This window comes from Lolium perenne, chromosome 1 (genome assembly GCF_019359855.2).
Source record: "Lolium perenne isolate Kyuss_39 chromosome 1, Kyuss_2.0, whole genome shotgun sequence".
Taxonomy (NCBI): domain Eukaryota; kingdom Viridiplantae; phylum Streptophyta; class Magnoliopsida; order Poales; family Poaceae; genus Lolium; species Lolium perenne.
The window spans coordinates 5,404,534-5,416,627 of record NC_067244.2 but is presented as its reverse complement, the minus strand read 5'-3'; the positions used below and the strand labels follow the sequence as shown (position 1 = coordinate 5,416,627).

The following is a 12,094-nucleotide window of genomic DNA, read 5'->3' as shown; positions in this document are numbered from 1 at the left end:
AAAATAATATGTCAAACTTGAATCCACAGAAACGAGCCATGATTGATTATTAGATTTGCTTGTTGTTTTTGTTTTGCACATCATCATGTCATCATCCATATTTTGCATCCCAAAATTATTTTTGTTAAACTTTATTTTTTTTGATCGATAAAATTATTTCCCTCTTCTTGTCTCAAATTAAAACATTATTTTCTGATCTCTTTTCCTTTTACTGAAAATCAATTTACAAAATGGGTTTGCAAATAAAATAACAGAAAACGTTTTATAAAAAAAGGGGAGAGATCCCCACCGGACCAAGCCTAGCCCAAACAGTCCTTCCCTCTCCTCTTCTAGCCCAGCTCGGCCTCCATGCGTGCGCAGCCAATTTGGCCCAGCCGGTTGAGGGAACCCTAGGGTTCCCTCGCATTTTTGCATTCCCACCCCCGCCGCCGGTCCTTTTGCTTCTGGCCCCGCCACCTTCTCCTAATTCTGTTCTGGTCCTCCCACCTCTCATCCACTCCTTCTCCCCACCCGCTCAACCGCGACGCCCTCCTTAGTCTCCGGTCGCCGCCGCGCAGCGCTCGCCGGACCTCTTCCTCGCCACCCTCCTGCTCTCCTCCCTGCACCTCTAGCCGCACTGCCCCATCCTCTGGTCACGCGATGCCACGACGCCGTCCAACCTCTCCGCTACTGGCCGTGGCCCCGCCTTCCTGTTCAATTTTGCCGCCGGACGACGCCGTCCCGCAGCGTGAGCGCCACCACAAGGATGCCCTCGACCTGAGCACCCATGAGAGCACCTCTACATGTCATTCCTCTATGCACAAGCATGCACGTGACCTAGCCCAGCAGTACCTCCGGTCTCCCATTCGTGACCGTCGCCCGCGCATCCCCTTCTCCGACCGCCGCCAACTCGAGCTCCTCCCCGCAGAAGCCCCGTTCGCTCCAGCCATGTGCGTGAGCGCGCGCGACCTCCTCCTCCTCTGGTCATCAGAGCACCGCCTCCCTGCACCGGAGCCCGCCCTGCTCAATCCCTACTGCCGGCGCTCTTGCAGGTTCTTGACCTGCGACTGCGGCCTCTCTCTGCTCGCTTGCGTGCATGCCCTATCCGCCTCGTGCCTGCCTACGCTGCATGCGCACCACCACCAGCGCCACTCGATCCCCTGCCTCCCACTACTAGAAAAATGCCTATTAGTGGCGCACCTAAAAGGGTTAGCAGTGGCGCACCATGGTTCGCCACTACTACCATGCCACTGGTAAGTGTTAGTAGTGGTGCACCATTTGATGCGCCACTGGTAATCCATATACCAGTGGCGCACCAAATGGTGCGCCACTACTAACACGTTGGTTCGCCACTACTAACCAAAAAGGGTGCGCCACTACTAACCAAAAAAGGTGCGCCACTAGTAAAATTTTGAAATTTGGATTTGGATTTGGATCTGGATCTAGCACCATATTTTCGCTTTTTTTGCTTGTTTTTTGCTTTTTTTGTTTTCCAAATTATTTGTCCCGTTCATCTAGCACCATTTTGTTGCTCTTTTTTGTTTTGTACTATGGGAGAGCTTGGAGGATGGAGAAGAGAGGGAGGAGAGGAGAGGAGAGGATGGAGAGGAGAGAAGAGGATGTAGGATGGAGGAGAGGATGGAGAATGGAGAATGGAGGAGACGAGAGGATGGAGGAGAGGGCCACCGGAGAGGAGGGAGGGTCACCGGAGTGCTTGGAGGAGAGGAGGCTGGAGTGGTTGGAGGAGAGGAAGGAGGAGAGAATGGAGGAGAGGAGGAGGAGAAGAGGATGGAGGAGAAGAGGATGGAGGAGAGGACGAGGAGAGGAATCTGTGGAGGAGGGAGGTGGATATATAGGAGGGTAGTCGGGGTAGGTGCGGGTAGATTCGAATTTTGGAGGCGGGAAGGTTAGCAGTGGCGCACCACAAGGGTTGGTGCGCCACTGCTAAGATTTTTTTTTAATTTTTTGCCTGAAAACTAAAACCTGAAAAAACTCTTGTTTTCTTTTCGATTTTGAGGAATGTAAAAAATCACTAAACGGCTGAAGGCCGTTGAAATCGGATGCAAAATTTTCCGTAGATACATTTTCATATAAAAAATGTTTTCATCGGAGGCCGTATGCAACCAGAAAAGTCATTTTACCGAAACATGACGCCATTTTGCAAAAAAAGTCGAAATTCATGTTTGTTAATTTTCCTTACAACTAGATGACATAACAAATATACATCTTGAAGAATTTTATTTTTTTGAGTTTTTTTTATCATTTTCTTTTATTTTCTTCAAAACTAAAAAGGCAATCCACTTGGGGGGGGGGGGATATGGGCAGAATTTTGGCCCCCCTTACCAATGGCGCACCATGCCATGGTGCACCATTGGTAAGGGGGTCAAATTTTGCCCATTTTCAAACCCATGCCCATGCTTACTAGTGGCGCACTCCTATCTCAAATAGCAGTGGCGCACCATGCCATGGTGCGCCGCCACTGGTAAGCCTGTGGGTAGGGGGTGATCAGGAAAAAAATAGCAATGGCGCATGGTTCCCATGGTGCGCTACTATTATCTTCCCTAGCAGTGGAGTACCTGGAAGTGGTGTGCCACTGCTATATAGCAGTTGCGCACCACTACCATGGTGCTCCACTGCTAGGGATATTGTGGCTAGGCCTTTTTCTAGTAGTGTCCCCTTGGACAGGTGCACGCAAACGGCAACAGTAGCCCGGTGTTTTTGTCATCAACGATATCTTCCGAAGATGCGCATGCCAAGTGCTGCCTCGCCAGGGAAGGAGACCGACAACCGCAACCGGAAACCCGAAGGCCTCCATCATGGACTCAAGGACTTCTTCCCGGATCTGAATAATGTTGAACCTGAAGTCGTCTACTTCCTTTCCCAAACCGAAAAGTGTGAACCTAACCTATCCCTATTTTACCCTATTTTATACATGTGGCATCTATTTTGTTGCATCAAAATCATACATGTTACATCGCATCGCATATCTTGTGGTTGTCCGTGGGTAATAGTGATTCACCTAATAATTAAATATGGAATGTGTGAAACTTGTTATTTTGTCCCGGTTCCATTTAATTTTGTGTAGCTCACCCATGCCATGTCTTGCCATGCTAATCAACATTTAATATTGCTGGTAGAAAAACAACTCAAACCTAATAATTAATTGTCGTGATTCTGATTCCACTTAATTTGGATAAGTTACATTGCATCATTGTTGTCATGCCATGCATATCATATCTTGATCATGCTGATTCTTTTGCTGTAGTAGTAAGTTGTGCATCCATTGTTTGTTGTAGCATTTTGCTTCTTCTTGGATAGGACATTGAGTTGATGCGAGCTACGACAAGTTCTGTGGATGTTCCTCGACAATCTTTGCCAGGCAAGCATTTCCCTCCCCTATCCTCCCCAGGGGCTTTTACCTATTTTTGGTTTATGCTTATTCTAGCCTTGAGTTGCGTTATTGTCACGTGTCCTATCCACCTGTTTACCCTAAGCAGCCCATACTGCCACCACATCCCTCCTAAAGCTGTTGTTTGGTTATCGGGTCTGCCTTGCGAGTCGTAGGCATGCTTAGTACCGTTGATACATCTTATTACCGTTATTGATGTCGTCATAGTTATCTTATCAGGTTATCCGTTGGGGATTGTGTTACATGCTACATGGTTATAATCTGTTGAAGGGTATCATGGTTACTTTAGTTGTTTAATTGCTAAGCGGTGGCATCAGTGGGTCATATCCTTTGGCTTTATGAGAGCTCACTTTTGTTTCCTGGAAACTTAGGACCCGAGTTCTTGTTATCTATTTCGAGGCTGAGCGCTCTAACCACATGTGGGGATAGTGGGACTCCCTCGACCACTGCCGGATTCTACAGCTTTGTCCAGTGGCCACAACTAGTTCGCGATGTTTCCTTTTGGTTCTTACGTGTATGCAATCTTGTTCCTTCTTTACTTTTGGGGAAGCCAATGTGTGCCTTGTATCCCTTTGTTCTTGTACGCACGTATAGGTTTGTGTCCTGCGCGTTTATCGCATGCTGAAGTGGGTTATTCTCCCATGTGTGCGCTCTTTCCCGCGAAGGCCGTTCTCGCAAACAGCTAGGTCTATCTCGGATATTTGGCCAGACTTCGTCACAGGTTTAACTTAGTTAGGTGGCTTCCTAGACTTTGTTGTCGTGAACGAAAGTGTGATTCGTGATGCTCCACCTTATTGCCATTGCTTTTGGTGTTGAACGTGCGTGTGGGCACATTCGGACACCCCTGCAGGGTTAAATCTTTTCGAAAAGCCATGTCCGCGGTTATGGACGATTTGGAGCTGTATGACTCGATCATAGACAAGTTACATTTGGTGTTTCAATACTAATAACTTGCGTAGTAAGTTAGAACAACTTTAGCAATAAATGGCTAAAATTTGTCAAATGTGTGAGTGCCTGTGCATTGTTTCTTCGTTATGAGCGAAGGGGATATATGTCTTGGTTGTGTATTGTTTGTTGTAGCATCTGTTGTTTCAATACTAATGCTGGGCAGGTACGAAGACATGTTCAATGAAGTCGACGACGTTAGCGAGGTTACCTTCCGACTTGGCATGGGCAGGGTTATGGACGCCATCGGTTATCTTCAGGACTCTTAGTCCTATTTGTACTCTTCTCTGTACTCGGACGTATTTGGTTTTCCGTATGATTTGTATCTTTGCATTGTATACATTTGTATTGTTGGCTCATTGGAGTCGTTGTTGTATATAAGTCCTCTTGTGGGCTATGTCGTGAACTTGTTGTAATGATTACTTTGGATACGAATATCTCTTTAATTAGTAAGTCTTTTCCCACCGGATTTTCCACCCTAACCTTAACCTTGGTCAATAGATATTATTTAAGTTTTCTTGGTCACATAATATGGTGAGAACAGGATTCCATTGGTAATTGTAATGACAAGGCCTAGGGGCGTGCAAGTTGTCTCTATCCAAATGCTCGTGGTACCATATATATATGTATATTGGTTACTCTATTCCAACAAGAAATCACCTTAGATTGAGGAAATAGTAAGTTGGTGATCACCACGATTGCAGCCACCACATCGAGCACCGCACTCACCATGAAGCTCCTCTTTGATTCTAACCCACTGCACCTGCGCATGGCATTTGCCAATGCTGACATGAACTACGCATATTTTAATTTGAATTCATGTTACTTTAGATAAATTTAATAAAATGAAATAACTAGATATGCTATATATGCGAGAGTATCATAAATATCTTGCCACTATATAAATTGGAATGGTAATACTCTTATTCCTATTTGTTAACACATCCAGTTCGTATTCGTATTGGTATCCATTTCAAAAGAAAATAAGTCTGTACTCTTTTATATCGAATCCATTTCCACCCATACCAATATGCATGCATTCTATGAGAGAAAAAGAGATGAGCACAATAATAAGATGGAAGAAAGGTAAACTACTTGAGCAGACTTATTGTAACAATGAAAATATTGTCTACATAAATAAATAAAATTCACAGACCACAAAACTTCATATTTTTTATGAAATTTTGTAGATATTAAATACTGCATGCTATTTGTAAGTGCTATGATTTTATTCATAATTTTTCAAAGTGATTTTTTAAAAGAAAGGTGCATACCTAAATTAAAAATACGGGCTACTGAGTACACATGGAATGACAAATGAGAAAGCAAAAGTCAAAATTCTGCAACTAAAATATTTAGTTGGATCCAATGTGACAAAGTGTGTGTATGTGTGTATATATATTTGACACTTTAAGCACAAGGTATATAGCTAATATTGAAAGACATAGACAGTTCTCAAATTATTTTGGCATAGAAAATTGAAAGGGTAAAAAAGTACTCATGGTTGGTGAGGGAAGCGTTTGTGTCCCCGTCCTTCCACCACTGATGAAGGCAAATATTAAAAAGAAAATGGCTCAATAATTTTTGTACTTCTCTCACTTTCAAACGGAGTAGAATCATATACGCTGGTCTCACTCATTAAGAATACTAGATAATACCCCGCGCGTTGCGGCGGAATTATATGATATACAATTAAATTATTAAGCACAGACTAAAATAGAGCATATAGAAGAAGAACGTTTTGCGTGATAAATTACAAAGCGTGGCTCAGGACGATAAGCAAGAAACCAAGAATCGCGTACACATTTGGAAAATGCACTCCCATGTGGTACACACAAAAGTATAGCATAATCAAGCTCACATTAATATCAAATAGCATATAAAAAATATTATATCACAAATGGCTGTATTGTATATACATAGAAAAAAAATCTTATTTGTAGTATGTGCAGAACATAAACTATGACTAATTTTTCATATCTTTGAACTGAACGGAAATCCATTCATATTTGATCGCAAAGGTAGGTCCACCCAAGCCGAGCACACTGATATATTGTTATCAGACCAACAATATCTGTATTTCAAGTTAGAACATGAATACATTGGATTCGCTTCAAGCATTGATTGAAACACAGAAAACCAATATATTGGAGAAAAATCTATGTTTGATCATCCAGAGAACATAGTATGAAGAAAGAAAATTTAAAAGGACTGTTTGATGATGTTGTGTAAGCAAACTGGAGGTATTTTATTTTGCTTCAGTTACTCATCCACACAACTACTTAAACATAATTATTTGTGCATGCAGTTCTTTTAAAGGCGAAAAAAGCTAGCATTTTGTACTCTATGAAGGCGAAAAACATGTCTAGCTAGCGAAGCCTGTAGCAATTTTCGGCAATAAATGTTAGAAACTTAGGATAGCATCATTTTAACTCGTGATACCTCTTTCCCTGCAAAAACAGATAAATAGAGAGAAGAAAAACCATATGTCAGAATTCGAATATTTTACCCAAAATCTGAAAAATGCATACCATTGGTGGTCACACATTTCAACATCATGCAAACCTGAACACACCAAATGATGGAAGCACAAATTTCCTATTCCTTATATTAAATTATTCTTGGTCTCCACCTGAGCCAAACAAAACAAATAATTTATAATCAAGTTCAAATGCCGTAATGGAATCAAAAGCTTGTAGTATTGTGCTGGAACAGAAAGGCAAGTAAGATAATAGCAAGATGCACTTCCCGTCTACATGTGATCCTTTGCCACCTGCTTTCAGAATCCTTTGAGGGAGGGAACAGTAAATGACCGGTAGGTACAGATTGTCTACCATGGACAATTGGTCAATAGTTGTACGAAGCGACCGGAATCAGCTTCCAGCGGCTGGTTGCCTGGACAGATTGATGGGCGGATGCAGCGGCAAGCTCGAGCTGGTCCACATGTAGCGCGGTACCATGGCAGGGTGGATGCTGTTCTCGCTAAGAAAAAACTGGTCGACCTGCTCCAGAAAGGCGGGGCGAGCGGCCATCCGTTGCGGTGAGGTGGATGCAATGGCAAATCGCCATCAGGGCCAATGCAACATGACTACGAATCCGAACGAATTCATTGCTTTAGGCTCTGGGGAAGATAGCGAGAGGATATTTAGCGATGTGCTAGGCAGGAAATCACGGTTGAGCATTGAGAATTTATAGGAGGACATGGGAGGGGAGGGAAGAAGACCGCACAGAAGATATTTAGGTCAATTTCATGCGCAGCTGTTTCTCAAAAAACCGTGGGGAGAGGAAGAGGGAGGGCTCCGGTGCAGCTTGTTTCTCGCGGAAATCGTGGGGAGGGGCTGCGGTAGTGCGGTGGACATTGATTGTGAGGAGGAGATGGTCGGTCGATCAGAAATCTTCTCGATGGAGAAGAAAACCAGTTCTGGGTTGGTTGCTTCTATTGCCAGTGGGCCGAGTAATGGGCTTCAGTTACATATCGCAGGAACCACCATCGGATCAAAACGGTATTTTTCCGAATAAAGAGAAGAATGGAATTTCGTCGACATCAAAGAAACATAAAAGAACTGAAGTTGCTGATGTGGCAAGTGGCTGAGGTGGATAGGTTGCATGTCAAGAGAAATAGTTAGTGGGGATGAACTATTTAGGTATTATATGGTGATAAAATAGCACTTCTCTTAAGATTTTCACTTTTCTTTCCATTTTTCCTTTTTGTTTACTTTATTTTTCCCACCTTTCTTTCCACACACTTTTACATCGCGAGAGGGTCTTAACAACCATGAATGGATAGGTTACTAAAATGATGTTCCATAAATATGTCCCAATGAATGATGTAAAGTGTGCATGGTAGTATAACCAACTAACTTAAATGGCATATATGATGAAGTTATCAGGATAGGTTCAAACCGTGGACTCAATGACACGACCGAAATTTCAGTTTAAGAGATTTTGATATACTAGCGAATTATGCAAATTAGTGTGGTGTATGATGCATTCAGGTAAATATAAACAGGTTCACCATTTTGGTCATGCATGTAACCTGTGATGCATTCACTAATCATATGAAATTCTTTTATTGCAAGACAACGTGGGTGTGGAAATTCCTATATTACGTGGACTAGTAATTTTTTGTTTCAAAAAATCAATTTTTGTGAGCTGTACAAAATAGTTTGATCTGGCAATAACAAAGCGCTAGCATCAAGAATCTGGATGAAAGTTGATGAACTTCTGGCAAAGGGCGAAGGGCGAAGGTAGAGTGTTCATACAGACGGCACACGTCTTCTGCGTGTGCTCAGCGACAAGCATGAGCGGATCTGCCAAGCACATCATGTATAACCTCCCTATTACAATCAAAGCAGTCCTTTGTGCCGTTCGCCCAACTGCAAATAGAACAATAACATCTTGGGATGGAAGCCGGATGAGCACAGGAAAAAAGAAAACCACCTCTTTTTTCTGTCCGTTTCCTCTCTTTCAAATGGAATAGAATCATATACTCTAAGAGAGAAAGGCACATCAGTATATAAAGAAGAAAATATGGTCAATTTCTATAACAAAATTATTATATCTATAAAATATAATTTTCACGTGTGGAATTATAGTTATAAATTTCTATAACAATTTTATAGCCCTATTTTTTTGCCATAATTATTATATCGTTGTAGTTGTAGCCTTGTAGGGCAGTTGGAAGGTGGATATAGATGAAACCTCAACACCCAAGCCCAAGCTCACCTATAGCTGCAACCACAATTTTTTTGGTGAAGCCAAAAATTTGAGTAAAAATATGTATGGCTCACAGGGTGATCATCGGTGTCCACCTCCCTTTGCCACTCATAAAGGAGAATACTTAAATGAAATTCACTCATTAAGTTTTGGTTCTTCCCTCACACTCAAATGGAGTAGAATCCAATATGCTGGTTTCCCGTATTTATAAGAACTGATGGTAAATTACTACCGAAAATTTACTGTCACGATTAATATTGTGATGTTTTGTAGCAAAATGTTGTATTATTTTGGATGCGGATCTCTATCTGTTCGAAAAAAATTCTTTTCACGCTAACCTTATCCATTTCTTTTTTGCGAGTAGATAACCTTATCCTTGGTCACGAGATACTCTTTAAGCTTTCTTGGTCAGACGATAGAGTGAGAACATGATTCCCATGGAATTTTTTTTTTTCAGAAACACAATACAAACGCAGACGCTCACATACACGCGCATACACTCACCCCTATGAACGCACACACGCACACCCTACCCCTATGAGCACCTCCGGAAGACTGAGCCGGCGGATTGGATCTTGAAATTGATGAAGTCACCACAGGCGCCTCGCTATCGACGGGAACGTCGTCTCCCACTGAATGAATATTCCGCCTTTATAAGACACACAGATGTCAAACCTAGGGTTTGAACTCTGGTGGGCTGGGGGTACAACCACCCTCCAAACCACCCAACCTCAAGTTGGTTCTCATGATTCCCATGGAAATTGTAGTGGCAAGGCCTAGGGGTGCGCCGTGTCTATATCCAGATGCTCATGGCACCATATATATATATATTGGTTACTCCTTTCCACCAGGAAATAAGCTTAGCGTTAGGAAATAGCAATTTGGTGATCTCCATCATGGCAGCAACCACGCTCACCATGAAGCTCCTCGTCGATTCCAGCCCGCCGCGCCCACGCGTGGTGTTCGCGGAGGCCGGCAAGGACACGGTCGACTTCCTCTTCTCCCTCCTCGCCATGCCTTCCGGCACAGCCGTGAAGTTGCTGGGGATGGAGTCCATGGTCGGCAGCATCGCCAACCTCTACGCCAGTATCGAGAAGCTTGGCGACCCTTACATGGAGCCTGGCGCAACCAAGGAGGCTTTCCTCTGCCCCACCGTGCTATCCCCTGCGGCGAGCCCCAAGAGCTCCCTCTTATGCTTGCCGGGGCCGCCCTCGGCTCCGAAGAGTTTTTATAGATGTGACCGTGGTGGTTTGTACAGCAGCTGCCGAAACTACGTGACGAACGACAGAGGTGCTCGCTGCCCTGCCTGTGGAAGCCAGATGATTTATGATTCCCGGTATGTGTCATCCGGAACTGTTACCCAAGAAGCCAAAGGGTTCGTGCAGGGTGGCATGGCGACGTACACGGTGACGGACGATCTCATGATCTTTCCCATGTCGAACATCTCCAACATGGCGATGCTCAACACCGTCGCAGTAAGGAACCTTAGCGCACTCCAGGAGAAGACCGTGCAGATCGGGTACGAGGAGGTAACCATGCATATATTCGTCATTGATCACTGCCTCTCAATCCACATGCATATTCCGTTCTCATTTTATTTGTGAAACCATCAATCACGTGTTGTGTTTTTTCCATAATGCATTTGTAGGGGTTAGCGATTGTGAAGGCCTCTCTGCAGTCCAAGACTGTCCTCACTGATGTTTTCCTTCGCAAGAAGCCGAACAGCAGCACCCCTTCGTTGTCTAACAACGATAGGTCCCTCCCCTGGGGTGCTTGAAGCGTGTGAAAGTGCAGCTTGACCCTTGTGGCTGGCTACAATTAATCAAGTCGTCACGTACGTTGTTGGTGCTTATAGTGGCCACTAGCTGGCAAGTAGATGTTGCTTGCTTGTACCCAGCTTATGCACTTTCAGGGTGCTCAAACTGATTGTGTATGTCAATTTGGTTGGTCATTTCGGTGGTCATGCTTGTGGTCTGTTTTTTTTTGTCTATCAGGTGGTAGGCTGGGTTATAAGTTTCCCCGCTGAGTCTTATCATTTTGTTTGCCCTTGTAAGCTATTTGACATTGATCAATAAAGTTATGGCTGTGTGCATCAAAAAATGTAGACGACGGGAGGTAGGCCCTTTCTTTATCGAAAACTGCTTGTAGTCTGTGTTGCATCCAAAAAATGATTTTCGGCTCCTGGCCGGCCGGTTGCATTTGTTTCCCGGTAAAACATACAAAAGCAAGCTCTACAGAAAAAAATCACATGCAAACTTCTTTATGTGCATTTGTTTCCCGGTAAAAAAAATGTAAAAGCAAGTGCTAAATAATAATAATAATAAAATAATATGTCAAACTTGAATCCACAGAAACGAGCCATGATTGATTATTAGATTTGCTTGTTGTTTTTGTTTTGCACATCATCATGTCATCATGCATATTTTGCATCCCAAAATTATTTTTGTTAAACTTTATTTTTTTGATCGATAAAATTATTTCCCTCTTCTTGTCTCAAATTAAAACATTATTTTCTGATCTATTTTCCTTTTACTGAAAATCAATTTACAAAATGGGTTTGCAAATAAAATAACAGAAAACGTTTTATAAAAAAAAGGGGAGAGATCCCCACCGGACCAAGCCTAGCCCAAACAGTCCTTCCCTCTCCTCTTCTAGCCCAGCTCGGCCTCCATGCGTGCGCAGCCAATTTGGCCCAGCCGGTTGAGGGAACCCTAGGGTTCCCTTGCATTTTTGCATTCCCACCCCCGCCGCCAGTCCTTTTGCTTCTGGCCCCGCCACCTTCTCCTAATTCTGTTCTGGTCCTCCCACCTCTCATCCATTCCTTCTCCCCACCCGCTCAACCGCGACGCCCTCCTTAGGCTCCGGCCGCCGCCGCGCAGCGCTCGCCGGACCTCTTCCTCGCCACCCTCCTGCTCTCCTCCCTGCACCTCTAGCCACGCTGCCCCATCCTCTGGTCACGCGATGCCACGAGGCCGTCCAACCTCTCCGCTACTGGCCGTGGCCCCGCCTTCCTGTTCAATTTCGCAACCGGACGACGCCGCCCCG

The 12,094-nt window shown here is 43.9% G+C and overlaps 1 protein-coding gene across 2 annotated transcripts; it reads left to right on the top strand.

Moving 5' to 3' along the window:
- Window positions 1-9,870: 9,870 nt before the first annotated feature.
- Window positions 9,871-11,149, top strand: LOC127341808 (uncharacterized). Of its 2 annotated transcripts, none has more exons than XM_071825912.1 (2): window positions 9,871-10,568; window positions 10,698-11,149. In XM_071825912.1, exons 1-2 carry the CDS (start codon window positions 9,946-9,948, stop codon window positions 10,702-10,704), a joined length of 630 nt encoding a protein of 209 aa, XP_071682013.1. In that variant the 5' UTR covers window positions 9,871-9,945; the 3' UTR covers window positions 10,705-11,149. The 2 variants fall into 2 exon arrangements, with proteins under 2 accessions (XP_071682013.1, XP_051223704.1); XM_051367744.2 differs by having other exon boundaries at window positions 9,882-10,578.
- The last annotated feature ends 945 nt before the right edge of the window (window positions 11,150-12,094 follow it).